At 42.2% G+C, this 23,158-nt stretch overlaps 1 protein-coding gene across 2 annotated transcripts in view; it reads left to right on the forward strand.

Moving 5' to 3' along the window:
• The window catches only part of THBS4 (thrombospondin 4), a 38,892-nt gene extending 18,106 nt beyond the window's left edge, over window positions 1–20,786 (forward strand). For both annotated transcript variants that reach the window (XM_071425269.1, XM_071425268.1), the window contains 15 exons: window positions 1,915–2,052; window positions 2,650–2,727; window positions 5,992–6,144; window positions 7,482–7,586; window positions 7,806–7,913; window positions 9,379–9,538; window positions 10,279–10,397; window positions 11,258–11,310; window positions 13,346–13,539; window positions 13,831–14,009; window positions 15,425–15,473; window positions 15,571–15,767; window positions 16,283–16,455; window positions 18,563–18,702; window positions 20,578–20,786. In XM_071425269.1, the coding sequence (XP_071281370.1) occupies window positions 1,915–2,052; window positions 2,650–2,727; window positions 5,992–6,144; window positions 7,482–7,586; window positions 7,806–7,913; window positions 9,379–9,538; window positions 10,279–10,397; window positions 11,258–11,310; window positions 13,346–13,539; window positions 13,831–14,009; window positions 15,425–15,473; window positions 15,571–15,767; window positions 16,283–16,455; window positions 18,563–18,702; window positions 20,578–20,639 (1,908 nt within the window). In that variant the 3' untranslated portion in view covers window positions 20,640–20,786. The remainder of the gene's footprint in view (window positions 1–1,914; window positions 2,053–2,649; window positions 2,728–5,991; window positions 6,145–7,481; window positions 7,587–7,805; window positions 7,914–9,378; window positions 9,539–10,278; window positions 10,398–11,257; window positions 11,311–13,345; window positions 13,540–13,830; window positions 14,010–15,424; window positions 15,474–15,570; window positions 15,768–16,282; window positions 16,456–18,562; window positions 18,703–20,577) is intronic.
• Window positions 20,787–23,158: the final 2,372 nt, after the last annotated feature.

A 23,158-nucleotide genomic window follows, 5' to 3' on the forward strand; every position in this document is an offset into this window, starting at 1 on the left:
GAGCCTGCCAGTATGGATGGGTTTTGCCTCCTGAGCTATTTTCAGACTAAGGCAAAGCATGGCAATAATCTCCTCCCTGCCATTTTCAGGAGCAACTCTACCCATTACAGCAGTGGTGGAAAAAGAAACAGAGACTGGTTTATGATGGCTTGATATTATAGTGGTTGTCTGTTAGTAGTCAGGCTCTAATCACTGGAGATTCATGTAGCTTCATCTTCCTGCCACCATTCCACATGACAGATGACCTGCTTTCACATTAGAAACAGCAAGGAATTTTTGTCAAAATTGTATCATAAAGTCTTGCTTATTATGAGATCTTTATTTGGACACTGCCATTAAAATGCCACCTTGTCAAGAGCAGTTTTGTTCACCAGAAAATATCTACTTAATCAGCTGGATTTTTACTGAGTTGCACAGGGAGAAATAAAGAAGCAATAAATAGCAATCATTTTGAATTGTCTAATGAGAGGGATGTGTCATGGTACTGTTTTCCTGAGTTAGCTGATATGCAGGAAAATTTCCCTGATATGCAGGAAAGTTTTCCTGATACACAGGAAAGTTTTTTTGTTTGGTTGGTTGGTTTTGTTTTGTTTTTATAAATTTATTTAAAGCCTTTTATGAACGAGCTATTTCTGTACTTCCTGATAATAGGCATTTAAAAAGAAAGTGTACAAATTCTGGCAAAGACAAATATGGAAGATCCCTAAGAGCTGCCATCATCTTCCCTGTCGGTGTCAATTTCTGTGTAGTACCCTCCCTAATTCATTACCATTTTGAAAACATTACTTTGGTATTCTGGTGCCCATTATCTTGGGAGCTGCAGCTCTGCTCTCTGTGCTGTGTAATTTGGGTGCCCTCTGCTGCCTACAACAAAGAATCCACAACAGAATAAGGAGGCACAAAATGTCTGTCCTCGGTTTGCCATTTTCCTCATATTACTGACTGATGTACTATTAACAAATCTGTCTGTCAAACATAGTTCGATATTAAACATGTCTTTTCTTGCTTCCGTGTGTGTGTGCGTGTTTGGTTACAAGTTGCAGGTCTCTTGTAGATGTGTATTGTCTGGTTTGCTTGCCCTCCATTTTGCATAAGTTTTTCTGTTAGTGATGGAAGGAGTAAAAAAAGGCATTTTTTAAAACTTTTTAGTATTCCTTTGTCATGTTACTTATTCATTGTTGTCTTTGAGCCCTGTGCAGCAGGATGGCATGTTGATGGTTTTGGTACTTTCATAAACATTACCTAGCAGCTAGTTGTTGATGTTGGAAAGGCAGCAGTGTGGGATCTGTTTCCCACATTGGCACCCACAAGACCAGCGAAATCGGTCACAGCTGTTTTGAAAAACTGCATAAAGCAATGAAATGAATGGTGCCTTCAGGCCAAGGGTGATTTTGTGAACATGTGATATTTTGGGATAAGTTCCAAGGATTGTCTGTGGGCCTCCAGTCTAGAAATATGTGGATGCCACTGACACATTCCTGCTTATCTGGCTTATGTTTGGATTCCTTCCTTGGCTATGAGATTTGTCCAAATATAAATGAAGGAAAATGCTGCTGCCACTTCTGTGTGTACAAAACACATTAGAAGGGGTGTTTGGAGGCTTGGAGTTATGTGGCTTTCCTAATATTGTGGTCTTCAGCCTCCAAGGGATCTGAATCTTCCCAGTTAAAGGTTAGAACATCAACTATAGGCTGTAATAGAAGGTTGCAAATGATATTTAAATTACAGAGATAGCTGAAGACTTACTGAGTTCAGAGATACCTGCAGAGACAGTTTCCTCTCTAAGCCCTCTCTGAACAGAGGACATACAGGTGTTGACTGTAGCATTGCCTTTGGTGAGAGGTCTGTACTTGCAGTCAGAGTTTGGATGTTACTGAAGCACGAATATGTGCTTGGTTCATTTTTTCTTTGCAGTGTCGTTACAACCCTTGCTTCCCTGGTGTGCGATGTGTGAACACTGCTCCAGGTTTCCGGTGTGAGACCTGTCCTCCAGGATACACGGGACAAACTGTGCAAGGGATAGGACTCAGCTATGCCAAGAGCAATAAGCAGGTGAGTGGTAGCACCTCCATGACAACCTCCATTGCAAGGTGCTGGTTTTATATTAGAAGTGCATCTGTATTGAATGGTATTTATTTTTCAGTTGTTCCACAATTGCCTTATGCTGTTAGGCAGAGCTCAGAGTGTTTCAGTTAGAGAATCTGAATTGTGTTTGCATAGCTGTAATGGGAGTATTAACAATCTAATACTCTTGACTGGCATAGAGACAAGAAAAAATGTCCTAATCTTTGTAAGTATCTCTGATCAGCTTCAGGGGGTTCTGTAAACTGGCTTTGAACTAGAAAGAAAATTATTAAAAAGGCCTATTTTACTGTAATATTTTTTTGTATTTCTGTAAGCACCCTAGAATGGGAACACAGTTTTTGTGTCAACTCTTCTGCATGAACCAGAGTACATTCTAAAGTTGAAATTTTCTACTTCTTTAGGGTTTAGAAAGTTAGCCTATGGATAATGTCTGTGGCATTCTGAGAGCACTTTCAGCAGAGGCTACATCTCTTTTTTAGTCTTAAACTTTGGTGTTATTTCTTCAGTCTTTGATGTCAATAAATTTACTTAATTTTATTATTTCTGGATTTGGCTTTTTGCTAGGTCTGCTTAGATATTGATGAATGTCAGAATGGAGGACATGGACTCTGTGTTCCGAATTCCCATTGCATAAACACTTTGGTAAGTGTCTTTTCATTTTTGCCTTTAAAAAAATCAATTGCTTTAAAATACCATGAGGCTAGGATTGGATTTATGGGTCTGATGAAAGATGAATTAATAATGCATTTTTTTTTCTTATAAATCAAAGAAGCCTTTTCTCTTTTCCAAGCTAATAATAAAAAAATCAATATTTGATTTGTCATGAACACATTCATCTAAATTGTATCCTTATCACTTTCCCTGAAGAGCAGGAGCTCTTCCCTCCATACCATCCAGTGATGTGTGTTGTGGGTATGTTGTTGCAAAAAACCTCCTCTGAAAGATTAAACCTTTGCTTCCCTTATCTCCTGCCTCCTGAGAACTGTGGCAACAAGCTGTTCCCCTGGGTGCTCTCTTTATAGGAGTTATGTGTAGAATAACAGCTATCCCTCTAAATAAATGGAAACAAAGAGAGCTGCAATTGGTACAAGGTTAATGCCCATATATATTCAACCCAGGAGAGCAAGTATAGGAGAAGTAAAAATGGTTTGAAAGATGTTAGGATCCAATAAGAAGGGCATACGACCACTTTAATGATATGAAGCAAGCTGGACATATAATTACATGATCATATAATTATTTATGATAGAAAAGACCCTTAAGGCCAAGTCCAACTCGTAACACAGCACTGATAATCCCGCCACTACAAGTGTTACATCCGCACCTATTTTGAACACTTTCAAGAATAGTGAGTCCACCACTTTGCTGGGCAACCTGTTTCAATAATTCTTTGTGCAAACAAATTCTTGCTACTATTCAATCTTAATCTCCGCTGACCTGAGAGGGCCTGAAGATCTGAGGCCATTATTCTTCTTGTCCTATCACTTCTTACCTGGGAGAAAAAACCTGAACACTACTGACCCATTTCTAGAGTCCTTTCTGGTACTTGTAGAGTGGTAAGGTCCCCCCGAGGCTCCTTTTCTCAGGCTAAATACCTGCAGCTCCCTCAGCCTCTCCTCAGAGGACTTGTCCTCCAGACCCTTCACCAGCTCCATTGCCCTTCTCTGGACTCATTCCAGCACCTCAGTGTCTTTCTTGTAGTGAAGAGCCCAAAACTAAACACAGCCCTCTAGGTGTGGCCTCCCCAGTGCCCAGTACAGGGGGCCAATCCCTGCCCTGGCCCTGCTGGCCACAGCATTGCTGATCCAGGCCAGGATGCCATTGGCCTTCTTGGCCACCTGGGCACAGCCTGGCTCATGTTCAGCTGCTGTCACCAGCACCCCCAGGTCCTTTTCCCGTGGGCAGCTTTCCAGCCACTCTGCCCCAGCCTGCGGAGCTGCCTTGTGGAACAGCAGTGGTGACTAAACACCTGGATGAGCACTGAACTGGACTGAAAACTGGACTGAACAGCTGGATGTAACTCTGCTCACCACCACTCTCTGGGCCTGGCCATCCAGACATTTTTCACCTCATGAATAGTACACCTGCCCAAACCATCAGCTGCTGCCCTGGGGGATTGCTGTGGGAAATGGTGTCAGAGGCTCATCCACTGAGCAGGTCACCCTGTTAGAGAACAAGCAGGACCCAACTTCCATAAATCTGTGCTGGCTTGGCCTGATTCCCTGGTTGTCCTGGATATGCCACAGGGTTTCTTCATAGCAGGAGAAAGGTTAAAAGTATCCTTCAGGTGTAGGGGTGGTCCTTTCTGCAGCAAGGCATTGTTGAGGCTGCCATTTGTGTTCAGTGTTATTTTTCCTTGAGAATAAGCTTGTTTTCTTAGGGCTGCTTCCACTGTTCAGTGTGTTTGTATCTTTTTTTAATATCTAGAACATTTACTGTCACATTTTGTATCTTGCTGCATGACTAGACATGGAGCTTCTTGGGGAAGCCATGGGGCCCTGTCTGCAGAGGGCAGGCACCAAGTGTCCTGCCATCTGTCCGAACAGAGCAGTCTGGGGTTCCTAATCCTGTATCCCTTCAGAAACAGTCTGGTCTGGAAATGCCACCTAAGAGGCTATTTTAATGCATACCAGAGCTTGATATAGGACAGAATATACAAAGCAAATTCAGCAGACTCCAGAATATACTACCCTGGCGTCCACTAGGATAAAGTGCACAGGCTGGTGTGTTTTAAATAAGCCATACCATTTGCATCATCCAAGGATTATTTTACTCTTCAGTCATCTGTTTATTTTCATCTTCATCCTGAAAGTATGCAGACAGAACAGAGTTAAATTTGTAACAAAATTAGGAACGGGGATAAAAAATAATGCCCATCTGAGCAGTAAGTAGATTCTCTGTAATGGTGGACTACGACAGTCCTGCCAGTTCTTCCAACGGACTTTGTGCATGAAGAGTGAAGTTGTATGAAGCAGCTCAGTTTCACCAATGGTTGGACGCACATGTTTGTCTGAGATCCACCCATTTCTGTCCCTTCACATGTCAAAAAATAGTAATTCTCTACAAGATAAAAAGATTGTGCTCAATTAACTTCTATGTCTTAAGTTACAGGTCTATAGGAATGTGAGACAGGAATGGTTTGGATACCTAAAGAAGATCTCACCTTATCTGCATTTATCTGCTTATATCTTATATGGGGATTAAGTCAGCACATAGTGAGATTCCTTGGCTTAGCTCCTTTGTGTCTGTTAACACAAGAGAGTAATACATATGAAATACATATACATGTGTCATGGTAAACCATAGCAAAAACTTACATGGATGTTCTTATTGCAGTGTAAATGAGGATGGCTACGTCTTCAGATACAGAATTATTTTCTGAAGAAGAAGATTTGGATCAAATTGGCTTAAAAACATTTTAGCTTAAAAATAAACAGGACAAAGACATGATGAACTTTCTTATCACTCTTTGATTAAAATTTGGGCCCAGTTGATAGACTGATAGGTGTGCTTTACAGTGAAATAAGATCATCCAGCCCTGATGATTAATCAGCTGACGCTTCAAGTTTTGCACAAATTTTCAGCCACTTGGAAGCAGCACAGGGTGATGCTGGCAAGGACAAGGCATCATGAAGAAGCTTTTGCTGCTACATGACTTCTCTCTGGCTTAACAAAACACTGATCTAAACAGGCAAGAGTTGAGAATGTTTTCCAACTTGCACTCTGGGACTGAAATATCATTTTCCTGTAGAAAATTAAGTTTGTTCACAAGAGGCCTCAATGGATGAAAAACTACACTTCACTTGCACAGCATAAACAGTATGACTTGAATCTTGCTCTTGTGCTTGCTTTAAAAAGGAAAAAAGTACAATTAAAAGGCTGGCTAATGACTTCTTGTTCTTACAGGGGTCTTACCACTGTGGCCAGTGCAAACCAGGATATACAGGGGACCAAACCAGGGGATGCCAGGCTGAACGGAGCTGTAGGAATCGAGCCCTCAATCCATGCAGCATCCATGCCCGTTGTATTGAGGAGAGGAGAGGAGAGGTGACATGTATTGTGAGTTCATTAATTCATGCATTTTTACCGTGAAATCCAACCATTTTTAGGCTGGAAATGAGAACGGCTTTGTGGTCATTTTATACAGTTGGATGTTTTACTAATTATGGCACACTGGCCAAGACCAGCTGTGAAAACTGGCTTGCAATTGTTTTGTTCTTGCCACATGTCTGTAAAGCAGCCATATTAATGTATCATATTCACTGTGCCTGTGTAATTAGATCTTTAGGAATCACTTTTGTAGACTTTCTGTAGTCCCCTCAGAAATGACTGTCAAGTGTCATCTAGAGAAGACATCACAAGGGCAAATTCCTCTCCCGGTGCTCAGCTACATAGCTGCGAGTAAGGATCTTCTCTGCATAGCCAACGTGTCTGTATTTGCTGGCTGGTAGAGATGATGTTTTTTAAAGTGAGATGACAGATTCCAGGCACAGGGAGGCTGTACGAGGCTGACCAGCTAAGGGGGCAGAGGAGCACAAGTAGCTTATGAACTTCACTGTAAGAGTATACTGAAGTGTATTACTTAGTTTTTCCATCTTGCAGCGTAAAGCAAGAGACTAATCCTGTGTCCTAAATTTGGGTACAGAGCATGCTTTTGCTGGCACTTGCTTTGGTCTCATTTTTAAGTACATCTGTTTCAAAGATAAATAATAGGATATTTTAAGTCCATGCTGTAATGGGAAGATGCCTAGATACTTGTAGTAGGCAAGTCTGGTTTTAAGGGAAGGTCAGATTTTGACATGCAATTCTTAGCATACATCTCCGACACAAATGATGTGTTGGTTTGAAACAGTAATAATTTAAAATTGGCCAGGAGAAAGTTGTGTGCAGATGCATTTGTTTTGCAGATGCAAACTTGGTAATCGCCAATAGAGTTTTCTCTTAAAACTTCCTCTAGTTGCAGATGTGTTCTTGAGATAATGAACAAAACAGTCATCCCATCTAACCATGTGTCCCATGCCCAGATGCTAGGTGCATACTCTACCTAGTTGCTCTTCTCTTTTACTCAACCCACCAGCGAGGAGCCAGAATTAGTTCCTGGCCAGTGTCAGTAAGAAATCTACAGCTCCCACTGAAAACATTAGGTGTGACAGGCACGCATTCCAGTTAACATCAAGTTGTAGCTCTTTCTAGCTATGTCTGGATACATTGTAGCATCTCTCAATGTGGAAATAAAACCTTTGTTTCAAAGGTTTCTGTATCTCATAGTACTTCAGTATCTGGCCATGACTTCGATATACTGCTGTTTTCAAGACTGGTGTGAGTTTTCCTTCTTGAATATTTCTACAGTTTCTCATTAACCTTTTGATAATACTACTATGATGTTTTATTGATAGTGTGGCATTGGCTGGGCTGGTGATGGTTATATTTGTGGAAAAGATGTTGACATTGATGGCTACCCTAATGAAGAACTCTCATGCTCTGCTGAAAACTGCAGAAAGGTAAGAAATGCTTTCTTAATTCTGTAATAATTCAGAGCATGAAAGGATAAAGAGGAAGACTGTAAGAAATATGACTCAATGTATTCATCTTTTATTCAGATGATTGAATTCTATTTAATTTGGTGATTAATTTTTAATAATTAAAAGTAGAAAAAATTCAAATTAGGAAGGCATCCAGTTTACCTGTAGAACATCAGAATTGTCTCCTTTTCTGTCTAGGACAATTGCAGATTTGTCCCAAACTCTGGACAAGAAGATGCTGATGGTGATGGGATTGGAGATGCCTGTGATGACGATGCAGATGGAGACAGCATTCCCAATGAGCAGGTGCTGTGTATAGATCAGGATGCAGGGGTCTGTGCCAACAGAAGGATTTCCCACTGCTGCAATGGGAAGTGATTCTGAAATCTGACTCACTACTGTTTGCCAGAGATTGTTACATACCTGTCACTGTCAGTGGCCCCTTAAATTCTTTTATATAATGCTCATTCTTATAAGATTTAAACCACACAGCCTTAAATCCCACATTTGTATCCTCTGTTACTACCTTTTGTCATTTAATTCTAGAGCTTTTTGTATAGAGCTTGTGTCCTTCTGCCACACTCTCCCACAACACGATTTCAGGAACATTCTTGCATTAACATCTTTCTATTTAAAGAGCAGGTTGACCTGACAACACATTTCATCAGGGATACAAAACTCACATAAATGAATGTGTGTCTTGCCAATAACTTGAAAAGCTTTGGATCGCGTCCGCAAAGCAGAAGAGGTTTCCATGTGGGTGCACGCAGCAGAATATAATAGAGGATACATCAGATTGGAAAAGCTGTTTTGTTTTCACCCTGTATTCTTACAAGCCAACTTTATTCTATATTGAGATCATTGACTGATACTGCTTAATGTGCTCCCAAGCCAACAAGAATGTGTTATCCAGAATACAAATGTCCACCTGGAGCTAGGGCACACTAGCAGTCATAGAGGGTCTGGGACAGACTAGCAGTCACAGAGGGTCTTTCTCAGGCTGTTTTGCCACAGAGTTCCATGCTAAATTCTGCTAGCTTAAATCAACTAGTTTTATTAATGTTTTAAAATGAAAAAGTTAAATCCTCCTATGACCGTAAGTCTATTTGCAGGTTCAGCACCTTCATAATAAAGTAACTCTTATATTGTTTCTATTGTTCTTCTCTATGGGCAATGGGGATGAGGTCATGATTGTGCTGGATAGGTGTAGAAATTTTATACCACTTTGAAATAAAGTTTTCTCCATATACCTCCTGGTGGACTTTAAAAGTTAATAGCAGCTTGCTTGAAACAAACCCACCAAAACCAAACAAAAACTGATGCCTTTTTGCATTAAGAAGTTCTTTCCCCATTTTCCAGCTAGTCTGTACCAGAAGGGGGCAATGGCCTTTCACTAGAGCATCTGCAAAGCTTGTCAGAGTCTCTGAACTGCAGCTTTTGAGAAGGACCGCGTGAGAAAACTCGGGTACCAAAACTCAGGATCCTCACCATGTACCCATGCAAAATGTGAATCAGAAATCAAGTTATGAGTAAAGCATTATGGAGCTGGGTGTTTGTCATTAGGGTTCCCATAGTGTGGTTCAAAGCAGAGCTTTGAGGGAGCAAGTGAAATCTGATCCAGAGGTAATATTGACATAAAATGTCAAAACTGCTCACAATTTTTTTTTTTTTTTTGAAATAGAAATAAATACAAGAGTTCTTTTATTAATCAACTGAAGTAGAAATTAAAGATTCATGGCTGGACTGATGTCTTATTCTGTGTCTCTTGCAGGATAACTGTGTCTTGGTTCCTAATGTTAACCAGAGAAACAGTGACCAAGATATCTTCGGAGATGCTTGTGACAACTGCCGTAATGTCCTGAATAATGACCAGAGGGACACAGATGGTGATGGGAAAGGAGATGCATGTGATGATGACATGGATGGAGATGGTTGGTGATTTTTTACTTTCGGCTTCTCTGATATCATTCAGATTTTCCCAGAGTGTTCTGCACATTAGGAGATTTCATGTCACCAGCTGTAACACAGTCTTTCTTCATGAAACTTTTGGCTTTAATCCTTTTAATTTAGTTAATACATATCTTAGCCTGCATTGGAAGCACTGTACACTGTAACAGAGAAGCCAAGCCATGTTTCATGTAGAAGTTAAGGTTGTTGATCATTCAGCATTTCATTAAAAGTACACATGTTCCAGGGCATCCAGCTCCTGCCAGTCACTGGTACCCAGAGCTGCATAACATAGTATTTTCATTGCTGCAGGAGGCTTGAAAGAAGTGAAAAACTCACACCTCTTCAAATATAATTTAATTTAATTTAAATATAATATAAAATATAATTAATATAATTTAAAAAGTGGAATGTCCCGTCCTGCAAGTTGTGATACAGGAACAGGATAAGAATTAATTGTGTGTAATTAAAGGGTGTGATGGGGTGGACAGCTGTGCTTTAGTGAGATGTTCCTAACTACTATTAAATGAGTGATGCACACATAAGGAAGATTAACTTATGTGCAGACTTATAATTTCATTGCAGGAATTATATATTTTTTTTAAATTGCATTTGATTAAGTCGTTGCTCAAAAGGAATAGTATCTTTACTGTTTTAATGTTTATATTGTCCAGTGTGGGCAAATATGGAAATTGTCTTTAACACACAATCCACTTTACTCTAGGTGTTAAGAACCTCTTGGATAATTGTCAGAGGATCCCCAATGAAGACCAGGTGGACACAGATAATGATGGTGTTGGTGATGCTTGTGACAGCTGCCCTACAATCAGCAACCCAAACCAGGTTAGCAGACAGAAGGAAAAACTATTATTGTTTAGGGACAGGGACTGCTGAGGCCTAAAAAGGTGCAAGAGAATGAAGCAACCCATGCAACCATAGTGTTTGTATTTTAATAATAAAGTGTATTTCCTGGATAATATAATATATAGTATATATTTAGGTATTCAGGAGAGTTTTACAGACCTGCTGACTCTCCTGATGAAAAGAGGGAGCCACCAGTTGTACTCTCACTGTTTGGGATGTTGTTAGGACCTCTGTCCAGCATGTATCTTCTACTCTCATGCTCTGAAATGTCCTCCAGGCTCACAGTGCTCAGTGCCAGACTCCACACAGGGTTGTGATTTAGTTACCCTTGATATTTCTTTAATCAGGACAAAAATCCTGGTGTCCTTATTTATCAAAACTTTCTTCTAGTGCTCTTAGGTGAGAAGTCATTGTAACTTTTCATGTGTAGGAATTCTGATTTCACTGCCTGTGACTAATGAAAAATGTTGGAAACTATAGAGAAACATAGTAGATTTTTAAAGATGGTTAAGATATAAACCTTGGCTAGAAATGAGAATTACTTCTTCTCAGTAGCAGAGGAATCTTGCTTGAGCTCTTCAATTAAGTTTAACTGTGTTTATTCATTGTTTTTTTTCTTTAATAAAACTGAATTTTTGGTTAGATGGATGATGCAAGAGAGAAAATATATTCTGGATGATGCAAGAGAGAAAATGCATGATGGATGATGCAAGAAAGAAAATGCATGTCTTTTCATGCATTTATTTTAATTGTATTTGATTTGGTTGTGTTTTGATTTAATTGTGCAAATAGATGCTTTTGACAGCTGATACTGGCATTTTCTCTGTTCCCTTTTGCAGTCAGACATCGACAATGACCTGGTTGGAGATTCCTGTGATACCAATCAGGACAGGTATGCTGTGAGGGAGGCTAGTCCTGAGCTGAAGCATGCTGCTGATTCCTGGAGAGCTGTAATCCCTCAGGCTAGCCTGGATTTAATTCCGAGGGATGTTATTTCAAGAACAGTGTTAGGATTTATTAGCCTTGTTTGTTCACTTGTCTGTGGTAGTACCCTTAGACAGCCATCACCCTTATAGCCATTCACAGGCTTTCTCTGAGTTCCTGTGGGTGATGTTCAAGCAGTTTTCTGGCTGTAAAACCCAGAGCACTGCTCAGAGCTTCTTAGTAAGAAAACGTCTCTCCTTTTTTGCTTTATTTTTCATTCCTCTTTTATTTCTCTGCTTCCTTAGCAGAAATTTCACAGTTAAGGGCTCTATGTATTTCCTTAAGAACCTAGTGTTGCAGAAACAAAATTCTGTTATCAAGTGTAAAACACTCGCAGAGCAGCCCCTTTGCTTTAGCACAGCAAGACTGGCAAGGATCCTCTGTCTATGGCTTTCATATGCCTTGGGCATTCACAGGAGCACATCCCATGAAAAATTGCATCACTTCTCTGGAAGCAGCATAACCACCTTAAGGGATGGCAGGTTCTCCCATGTGCACCTCACTTACAGCAAGAGGCAAGGAAAATGATAAATCCTGTGCTGTCACAGCGTTTCATCAGCCACAGACAGCTGCAGGGTTTCACCCCAGGGCCATTGGTGGGTGCTGCTCTCTGTGAAGGGACCTGCAGGGATCCCTGTGCAGGGATCATTCCCAATCTTGGGCCAGTAGCTGCCAAGGCCATCAGCATTTTACTCTTAAGTTGATATGTCTTTGTTCTTTTTCGTGTTTTAAAAAAGGACTTTACCACCCCCATAAACTTCACTAATGTGTGTGAAGCATTTCCTGTGTGAAACATGCTTAACCTTGCAGACACATGTATGGTGCTTATTGCATTTTATCTCAATATTGTGCAAACATTGATTACTCTGACCTAAAACTAAAGCACATTTCTTAAGCAGGGAGAGGCATTTGGGAATATTCCTACCTATAAACCATAGCATGATTTTAATTTGGCTGCAGGTAATTTCTGCTCCACCTGTGCTAATAAGAAGCTACTGAGGGAAAGCATGCCTGCTAATTGCTAGAAAGCAGTTTGGTTTTGGTGTGCGTACAAAACACACCATACTTCAAGCAGTTTTTTTTTCAGGGATGCATTTAACAGTTGGGATGGATAAGTTATGTAGCCACCCCATAACTTCTTGAACCCTCTTCTGTAGTCTATGTCCCTGTGCCTTCCCTGTAACCAGCTGATGCAGCCATGGCCTGGAAGGAGCTACAGACCTTTTCCTCTGTTTCTTACTGTATGTCCCCCCTGCAGGATGCAATCATTTAGTTTGGAAAACACCTTCAAGACCATTGAGTCCAAGCACTAACATGGCAGTTAGTCCACCACATGACAAGTCCACCAGATGACAAGTCCACCACAAAAAACTTGCTGTGGAGGAGGGTGAGAACAGTGCTTGTATTTAAATAAGTCTGATTTCAGGTGCTCATGTAGTCTCTCATAAAGCTTCATTCACACTTACACCTGTACATTCATGAGCACCAAGGCACATGTCCACATAAGACAAGAGACACAAGGTGTCCAGCTCGTGCTGTTGTCTCCTGAGTGCCTCTTGACTGGTGACACTGCACTTGTTGGATGCGCCTTACACGCCCTTCAGGAGTGGATGTTGATTGGCGTCTTGGGCTCCAGTCTGTTTCCCACACCGTGTAAGGCTTATTTTTATTTTCCCTGAGTATTTTTTTAGGTCCTGGCTTGGAATCTTTTTTAGTTCCTGGCTCCTTTGCTTTCCTGCCATCTTATCTTATCTGAGTCTCTTTGTTCCTGCTCTCCTTCCAGTTCAGCCACCTGAGCAACAACAGGTTGTGTTGCCCATTGGTCTGCTTCCAGCTCCAGAGCTCCACTGGTGTGTTTCCCCCTCAGGTGTCCGTGCTGTTCCCTGTGCAGAGGCAGGAGCTGATGCTGGCATACCATTTCTTTTTTGTTTCTGTGCTTGCAGCGACGGTGATGGGCACCAGGACAGCACAGACAACTGCCCTACTGTTATCAACAGCTCCCAGCTCGACACAGATAAGGACGGGCTGGGTGATGAGTGTGATGAGGATGATGATAATGATGGCATTCCTGATCTCTTGCCCCCGGGCCCTGACAACTGCAGGCTGGTCCCCAACCCGGGGCAGGAAGATGATAATGGTAAGATGGGCCTTAAGGAGCAACTTTGATTCTCAGGCACTGCATTCATCTCCAGATGTGTGCACCAGCATGCAACATTGTCATTACCAATGCATACACTCATCCCAGGAACAACAGCAGCACTCAGGCTGCTGATGTGGCCCTATAGCCAAAACAGAGGCACTCTCTCAGGCACTACAGCCAGCAGGGCTGATGCTCTGCCTGCTTCTTGGACACCCTAATCCTGTGGCTAGGGCAGATGTGACTACTTGCTGCACCACAAATCTCCTTTTGCTTCTCTGATGCATTCAGGTGATGGAGTTGGTGATGTCTGTGAGTCTGATTTTGACCAGGATACAGTGATTGATCGGATTGATGTGTGCCCTGAGAATGCAGAGATCACCTTGACAGACTTCAGGGCCTATCAGACAGTGGTGTTGGACCCAGAGGGAGATGCACAGATTGATCCCAACTGGGTGGTTCTCAACCAGGTAAAAATACACTTGGTTTTCATTACCTGTCTGAGAAAGATCATTTGAAAACCACAACACAATTAGCTCTGTAGTTGCTGGACCTCTGGCAGGCATGAAAAGTAGAAGGTGTTGGTTAGTGGAATATTTTCAGGAGTAATAACAAAGGAATTTTCCTTTTGATAGCCTTCAAGCTATCAAAATTGATGCTCCTAATACTCTAAAACAGCTACATGCTGGCCAGCTTATTCTGGATTTCACTGCTGCCAGAAGGCAGACATGTGTTACCCTGTTAAAGAATTTCTGTAACAAACAAGTTTCATTAATCCTTCCATAATTTAAAAGTCTGATGTGCTAAATAACAGAGCATTTCATAGAATGATAGAATGGTTTGGGTTGGAAGAGACCTCAGAGCTCATCTCATCCCAACCCCAACCTGCCATGAGCAGGGAAACACATCACTTAACCAGGTTTCTGAGAGCTCCAGCCAGCCTTGAACACTTACAGGTTTGGAGCATCTCTGGGCAATGTGTTCCAGTGCCTCACAACCCTCAGAGTAAAAATGTTTTCTCTCATACTTAATCTAAACCTACTTGCACTTAGTTTGAATCCATTGATCCTTGTCCTGTCACTGCATGCTCTTGGTAAAATAAGATCTTTCTCCATCTTTCTGGTAGGCTCCCTTCAAGTACTGGAAGGCTACAATTCAGTCACCCCAAAGCCTTCTCTTTTCCAGGCTGAAAAACCCCAATTCTCTCAGCCTGTCTTCATAGGAGATAGGTGCTCCATCCTGATCATCTTTGTGGCTCCCTCTGGACTTGCTCCAACAGGCCCATGTCCCTGTGCTGGACCCCGGAGCACTCCAGTACTCCTAGATGGAGTCCAGTAACTTATTTACACTAACAAATTTTAGCCTTCAGGAGGCTAATGTGTTATGAGTCACAGGGAACATGCATTTTTTTCCCAATGCAAAAGTCTCTGCCAAGCCAGCTGGGATGTACACATCTTCTTTAACACAGTCCTGGCAGTCAGTTTAATCCTGAACTCTGTGATCCAACTGTATGAGCTAAGCCTAGGAAACGCGCTCTTCCTCTCACAACCCTCTTCCCTCTTCCCCTGCACCCCAGTTTTGGCCAGATTCAGATTTCCAGAAGACTGTGATAGGGAAAGAAAGTATCAAAATACCAGTATGTAAAGTATCAAAATACCAGCACTAGAAAAGCTAACAAATCATTCCCGACTCAGGCTGTGCAAGCAGCTGAAACATTACTATTTGATTATAGTTCTCACTGATTTTAGTTCAGAGCTACAAGTGTCACAGATATGTTGTGAGCAAACAAAAGAGAGGGATGAAGGAGGTGCTAGAGGGAGACCAGAAAAGGCTTAGCCAATCCAGCTTACCACACATGCTAACCACCCTGAATTTACCCTTACAGGGGATGGAAATTGTGCAGACTATGAACAGCGATCCTGGTCTTGCTGTTGGTATGTAGCCTCTTCTGAGATTCAAGTTTTCCAGCAGAAAATGCTGAATATGAAGATGTGTTCTGCAGAATTGTTTTTAACTTGTGTGCACTCTCAGGTTACACAGCTTTTAACGGCGTTGACTTTGAGGGCACTTTTCACGTGAACACAGTGACAGATGACGACTATGCTGGCTTTATTTTTGGTTATCAAGACAGCTCTAGCTTTTATGTGGTAATGTGGAAACAGACAGAACAGACGTACTGGCAAGCGACTCCCTTCCGAGCTGTTGCAGAGCCCGGCATTCAGCTAAAGGTACTGGTGGTGGCTCCTGGCTAAGGACACAGTGCTCCCTGCAGCCTGGCTGTGCCATCCTGCCATGTGCTGGCCACGGGCTAGGTCATCATGCCATGCATAAGCCAAGCCACTGCACTGCACATCAGCTCTGCTGCCTGACTGCTGTTCTCTGTTGTTGGCAACTGTTGTCCAAATAGCTAAGTCAGGCAGCTGTCACGCAGCCCTTTTAAGAGCACTGGGTTTTAAGGAACTTAATCTTGCCTTTCTGATCAGCTGGACCATTTAGTCTCTGCAGTGATTGTGCTCTGATTCTGACTGGTCAGATTGCCTTGTTTTCCTTTGGTCCAGGTACCCAGCTGGTTGCTTTGTCCATGTAGGCAGTGGCTGTGGCTGTGGAACAGAGGTTAGGGGCCTGTTAGTAGTAGAGAGAATGCTTCTACAGACCTGCTCCTCACTAAAAAAAAAAAAAAAAAACTTGGCTCCTGAAAGTGACTTTTCTCTGTGGTCAGTGTTGGAAAATTGTATTTTTGCAGGCTGTGAAATCCAAGACAGGTCCAGGTGAGCACCTCCGCAACTCGCTCTGGCACACAGGGGACACCAACGATCAGGTCAGGCTGCTGTGGAAGGACCCCCGAAATGTAGGGTGGAAAGACAAAGTCTCCTATCGCTGGTTCTTGCAGCACAGACCTCAGATTGGTTATATCAGGTAAGAGAGGAAAGGATTGATAAGGTGAGTAGATACTGTAATTTCTCAACACCTGACTCAGATGATAACATGAGATTTTGTATTATGTCTGGGCTTTTTACTGATGAAGCCTAATAACAAATTAGACTTCTGGAATTCAGCCTGCAGCTCTTTTCCTAGACAATTCCAAGTTAAACCTCTTTGTATGGACCACCTGTCTCTTTTAACTGTGCCTTATCCTGATGAGCTCTTTTTGGCTTTAATATCTTGTTTTCCAAGCTACTGCTGGCCACTGATCTGAAAAGCAATACATTTCAAATTTTCTTAATTTTGATATATTAGAATTTTTTTGTTGGAATTGGGATAGTTCATTTATGTATTCTAGGATAACAGAATAGAAGTTGTCCACTTAGAAGCTGTGATTCTAACTAACAAGTCATTATCCTCATGTGATAGATTTGACACTACTCAGAAAGTTTGTAAAAGCTTTGTAATGCGTGTTTTATATTCTTATTTTGGGGGTTTTTGGGAAAAAATAGTTAATAATATTAAAAAATCACCATTCAGGTGATTTTTTTTCTGCAACATCCAGCAGAGAAATCAGCAGGAATTATATTTCTACATCAAGGCCGATGTTAAAATGCAAAAAACTAACTGCCCTGGCATGATGGGCTCAGGTCTTTCAACCCTAAAATAGAACAGAAATATGGGTAAGTCAGCTTTTCTTCAGGAAAATCACCACCCTGCAGTTGAGATGCAGTAACTTGATGGTGTAATTATTCCACTTTTCTAGTGCAGACCATCATCTTCAGTGGCAATTGCAGTGAGCATGATTGACTTTTACACTAAAATGGATTAGGAACATTTGTACCATCAATTATTGTGCCCCAGCCACAGGGCAGTAGCGAATTGATCTCAAGTGCAACTTACATTTAGACCAAGACGTGAGTGAAGCTGCTGCATGAGCAAACATCTCCTATGGCTGCAGTCTCTCCAGCCAGCCTAAGTAATGCTCCCTGTACCTGGGAAAGGTAGCACAGTCTGTGTCACAGAACCCTTTAAAACTAAAGGCAGCCAGGCCTGAAGCGAGCCTCTGTCAGCTCTCTGTCTCCTCGTGCTGTGCTCTGGTTAGGGCAGATGCCACAGACCACTGTGTGTCTAGCAAAGGTCTTCCGAGGCTTCAAGGAAGTCACTTGAGCCAGTCTCTCCCATGGAAATCTGCAACACTACAAATTCTATTCATTGTACAGATACTTTTGAACTGACTCAGCAAATGAGTAAATAAAATCAGAAACATACCAGGATTTGGGCTTTTTTCCTTATTTTATGAAAAGTCACAGGACTTTCATTCCTTTCACTGTTTGCTCTTTTCTTGTATGCAGAAATGTATCAGCAGTATCCTCATCCAGAACAGGGCCCTCCAGGCTCATCGTCCTCTAGGTCACTTACCCTGTATCCCATAGGCTGAGGACTTGATGTGGGCAGTGCTGCAACTAAAGCCCAGCTGGCTCCACCGTAGTCCTGCTCGAGCCCTCAGTACAGAGCACACTGGGAAACTGGTGGGGGCAGCTTTCACAGGGCTGTTTGGGAATTTGCTGATGCATTTCCTAACAAGAAGGTGCTAGATCAGCAAAACAGTTCCTGGAGTTAATCATATCCACATTTTTAAAGAAATCTCACAGACAAGTTTAAGATCCCAGTGGTTTGTTTGAAACTTTTCCTATTACAAAAAAAAAAGTTCAGCTTCCAACTTCAAACTATGCAAGACAATATCCATCTAGCCTTCTTCAACTGGTCTAGTCTGGTTCCCCTATCACTATTGACTGTGGAAAATTTCAAGAGCTAAAGCGCTCAGCTGGACTGACTACAGGAAAAAAAAACATTCCAAAGTTTTTTTAGGTAATGTAGAAACCCCTCAAAAAACCCTCCCTTGTCTGGCTCTTGCCAGCATGCAGCATTGCTCCAGTTCCCACTCTACACAAGAGCTACCTTAACTCTTTCTTCCCCCTGGGCTGGATGGGAGGGATAGCATGTCCAAGAATAGAGTCTCCAAGGATAACAACATTACTTTCAGGAATGTTGCAGCCTTAGAAATGACCTAATAGAGCTTCTGTTTGCTTTCATTAAGGGCAAGATTTTATGAAGGCTCTGAGCTAGTGGCAGACTCTGGTGTAACTATAGACACCACGATGCGTGGAGGACGGCTTGGAGTTTTCTGCTTCTCTCAGGAAAACATTATTTGGTCCAACCTGAAATATCGCTGCAATGGTAATGTTGCTCTTAGGCCATTTTAGCTAACAACTAGCAAGTGACAATGAAGAACCAGTAGCAAGGCTGTTGCATTAAGCCATTTAGCATTCTTTCCTTTGCCCTTCTTTTACAAGTTATTCACAGCTGTGAAATGCCTCCCCTGACACCAGCAGCACACTGCAGCCCAGCCAGACAGGACCTAACACCTCACAGCTGCTCCTCCCAGAGCAGTCACTCTGCTACAGAGAATGTGCCATCTGAGGGGCACAGCTGTCATCAGAGAATTAGGAATGTTACATAAAACCAACCGACTGAGAGCTGTACACACACAATAAACACAGTGATGCCATAATGTATGAAGATGCCTTGAGCTTTGAATACAAGGTGAAGTACACCTGGAGAGTAAGTGAGCTCAGGCATCAGGCATCACTGTCACTTGTGTACTTGCTGGCTGGTCCTGTGGGGGGAGGGGGGGATAAGGTCATAAGATGCCTCTCCTCCCATGTAGGAATGCTCTTGCTTTTGTGGGAGTGTGCTGGCTCAGTTCTCTTGGGGCAAGAGCCTTTTAGCTTAGTCCTGATCATCCACTATACAAAATAACTCAAACTTTCATCACTCACATAGAGTCTGATCATTTCAGAGTATTTCTGTCCCAGCAGCAGTTCAGGTAACTTGAACTAGGGCTGAAAGGGCTGCCCCTCTTCCTCTCATCATCCATACCCCGTCTTTGGAAAATAATCTACCAGCCAAGTTGGAATAGTTTCCTTGTCTTCTTTCCGTGGACCTGAGAAGCCCAGTCCAGGACTGCAGGGGACATGGCCACTCTGTGGCATGTTATGCTGATGGACTCTGGTACTTGGACACTTAGCACACTTAGGCTGGCTCTTGGAGGTCACAGTTAAACAGGGAACTTCTAGACAGTAGTGCGTACAAATAAAAATTTCTTGGTAAGTATTTTCAACTGTATTGTAGTTTCCCAGAAAGCATGTATCAAAGCTGCCACTGTGTCACGCTTACATGGCAGTGAGCAGGCATGTGGCATTGCTGCAAGAGCTACATACAATGAAACCCACTCAAAAGAACTCTGAAGTCCCACAGTATCTCTGTTCTCATATCAGAGAAGTTCCTACATTAAGCAGAAAAGGCTTGAAATTCCTTTCAAGTGTGTTTATATACATGTGTTTATATACACGTTCTTTTTTTGAGTTTAGAGCTACCTCTCCTGCATCAGGGTGGAAATAATCAGAGTGAAGCTGAGGTCATGCAATTGACCTTTGTCGCTGTGGCTCCACTGCTGGCTGCAGCTTTAACTCTGGTTGCTCTGTTGCTCTCCAGATAAAATGTTTTGGGATCTGGCAAAGGCAGACTGCAAATAACACTTCAAATAGATCTGTAGCTGCTCTTATGACATTGATCCATCTCCAGCTCCCTTGTCCAAGTCTCAAGTCTTTATGCCAGTTGATGTTGGTCCTGGGGTTAATGCTTTTTGTCCCTTCTTGTGGCCTGGGAAACCATCACATCCAAGTTGAATTAGGATACATGAGAAATAGAGATGCTGATGCTACAAATGTGTCTGGCATGCAGAGCAAGACAAGCACATCTCCTGCCTTTCTGGTCAGTGTTTATTGATAAAAATTTAGGAGTGCTAGCCACAAAGTCTTCAGAGATATGTAATTTGAAGATTGACAGTACTCTTTTGTGGACTGTAGCACTCACTGTCTTGTTAGCCTCTTTCTCAGTGGTATACAGATAAAATTGAAAATATTCCCTATTCATTATTAATGTGGAAACAAAAGAGAAGCATGTTACCTAAAGAGAGACTAGGTGAGTAATTTAAGTGCTCCTTAATTTTGTCAGAAGAGACTAAACTTTTGCATATTTTCCTGTTTTCAGACACCATCCCAGAGGACTTTCAAGAATTTCAAGCGCAGCAATTTGGTGTTGGGGATATTTAAAAAGTAAAAGCAAACTAACATTGCTATTGCAAACAGTAAAACAATATATTTTAAATCCTTATATGATTTTTGTTGTCAGAATGCACACCGCAGCTTTGTTCTCATTGATGTGACTATGTCAGACTTTTTTTTTGTAAAAAAGTGAAAATAAAAAGGAGACAAAATATACTTGGGCCTCATGTCTTTTCAAATTTGCCCTAAAATCTAAAGAGCAGCATGTAAATGGAGTAACAAATTGCTTAAAATACACTCAAGAAAAGTTCGTATCTATTGCTTTTTTGGATTCAGTATTATTAAACAGGGTAGGGAAGAAAGTGGAATTTTCTCCACCTTGAATGTGTTATAAACAACAGGTTGCATCTGGTAATGAAGTGGTTCGGAGCTGTTTGGCCAAGACATGTAGTACCTTTCCAGTCCTCCTAGGAATAGGTTATATCTCCTTTAGGACATTTTAAGGCCTTGGGAGACTGTTACCTTTGGCAGACTTCCTATTAAGCAATGTATTGGACCTCCCACTCCCAAAAATTGTGAGTCACACCACTACATCATGGAAAAGCAAAAAAGCCGACAGCAGAGCATTGCAGTCACATCTTATGACTGCATGTGACTAAAACAAACAAAAGGACTACAGAGATAATAAATACAGAATCACCTAGATAAAACAATCCTAACTTTCACATACACAAAGCCGGACCTGTCACCAGAACCAAGCTCTCTAGGGAGGTAGTGCAATATTATGCAAAGAAGTCACCAAACTAAAACACCAAAACATCGCATTAAGCACTAGTAACCATTAGGAAAGGACTGAAAACAGCCAAATGAAACTGTATCACAATGCACTCTCTAATTTGAAAGAAAGGTATTAATACAATGTGCATTTTTACTACATTGTCTTTCAAAATGGGGCTAGGAAGGGAGAGAGGACAAGCTCCAAGGACTGTTGAATAGATAGGATAATTACTTTAAAAATAACTATATACTTTTAAAATAACTGTAGGATAATGACTTTAAAAAGGACAGTTGGAAATGGCACTTCAGTCTGGAGGGAGGGGGAAGGAATATAGTGAGAGTTTTAAAATCAGAAGTAACCCTGGGAAAATGAACAGTCCTAGCTCTTTCCCAGCACTAGGATACAGGGGGAATGCTGAGTTAAATTATCAGGTGAGAGGACCAAACAACAAAAACACATTTCTTGTTCTCAGCACAATAAAAATACCCTTAAGGATATTACAAGCTTTCAGAGGCTTTGCCATGAGCTCCTTCAACATTGCCAAAGTTTCTGGAAGCAGGGCGGCCCTAGGAACTGTCCCATGAGGATCCCAGAGTCCCACTACAAAAAGCACAATGCCAAAGCATTAATTTGGTTCAGTGCTTCATGATGAAAGGTCCTCCAGCTTCAGTCCTCCTTTCCCCTTGGCATCACTAAATCCAACCACTCACCAGATGTCTGAGAACTGAAAGGGTCTTTACTCTGGAGCAACACAGAGGGCATTGTCAAATGATGCTTAATAGATGACAAAAAATGTGTTTTTCTAGCTGAGCATGGGCTGTAACGGCAGTATTGTTCATTTATGAAGGAGAACACACACTGTAAAACAAATTTACATCTTCCTTATAAAACATTTGCATTTCACCAAAAACAGCCCCTTCTCCAGGCAGAAATCTTCTCTGAATGGTGTGGGCACAGCCTGGGCAGAAGGCAGTCACTACGCTCACCCCTGCCACCACTGCAGAACACGTGGGGCCTGCAGTGCTCACATTTTGCACAAGTGGTCTCCTCGCAGTGGAGGCAACAGGCCTGGCCCACCCTGACGTGTCTGCAGCATGGGCAGCAGCTCCATCAGAAAACATGACTGCACTTGGCCTTCAAACCCTTGCCAGGCTCAAAGCTCTGCTCAGCCCGTCTTTTCCTGCTGCAAAGGCCGGCCCTTTGCCTTATCAGCTGGCTTACCACCATGGAGCTTGCCTGTTTCAGGGCTCTCTTCCAGTCCATGGGCACTGGAGGCTGGAAGGAGATACAGGCTCTGGCTCTCAGGCTGTTGTCAAAGGTAACTGTGTGAAGCTGTGAGCCTTGAACCATCCCTGACAGAAAACCTTCGGGCTTGCAGTGCTGGCAGCCACAGATAAAAGTCACAAGTCAGACAGCCAGAACTTTCATTTCAGAAGGTGCTGTTGGGACCTTACGATGGGATGCTGGAGCTTACTGTGTCTGTTACATGGATACACCAACTGCTGGGCAGCCTATAAGCTCAAGAGTGAAGCCAGCTGTAGCAAACATTTGTCCCAAGATCACAGTCTGGGCTTGGGAAACCTTCTGCCTCTTACATTCTCATCAGAGATTGTGCAGTCCCTATTTAGAAGTGTTTAAACAAGCTTCTCTAGCACCACAACTCCTTTCTGGACTGTTGTGCAATGCAGACATATCTCCATGTGTGGCCTCTGGTAGGTGAAGATGCTGCAATCCCACATCTTTAAAATTGAACATGTGGCTCACTCTTGACCCCACCGCCTGCACAGCA

The sequence above is a fragment of the Agelaius tricolor genome, unplaced genomic scaffold (assembly GCF_023055355.1).
Source record: "Agelaius tricolor isolate 1412-34295 unplaced genomic scaffold, bAgeTri1.0.p SCAF_4, whole genome shotgun sequence".
Lineage (NCBI taxonomy): Eukaryota > Metazoa > Chordata > Aves > Passeriformes > Icteridae > Agelaius > Agelaius tricolor.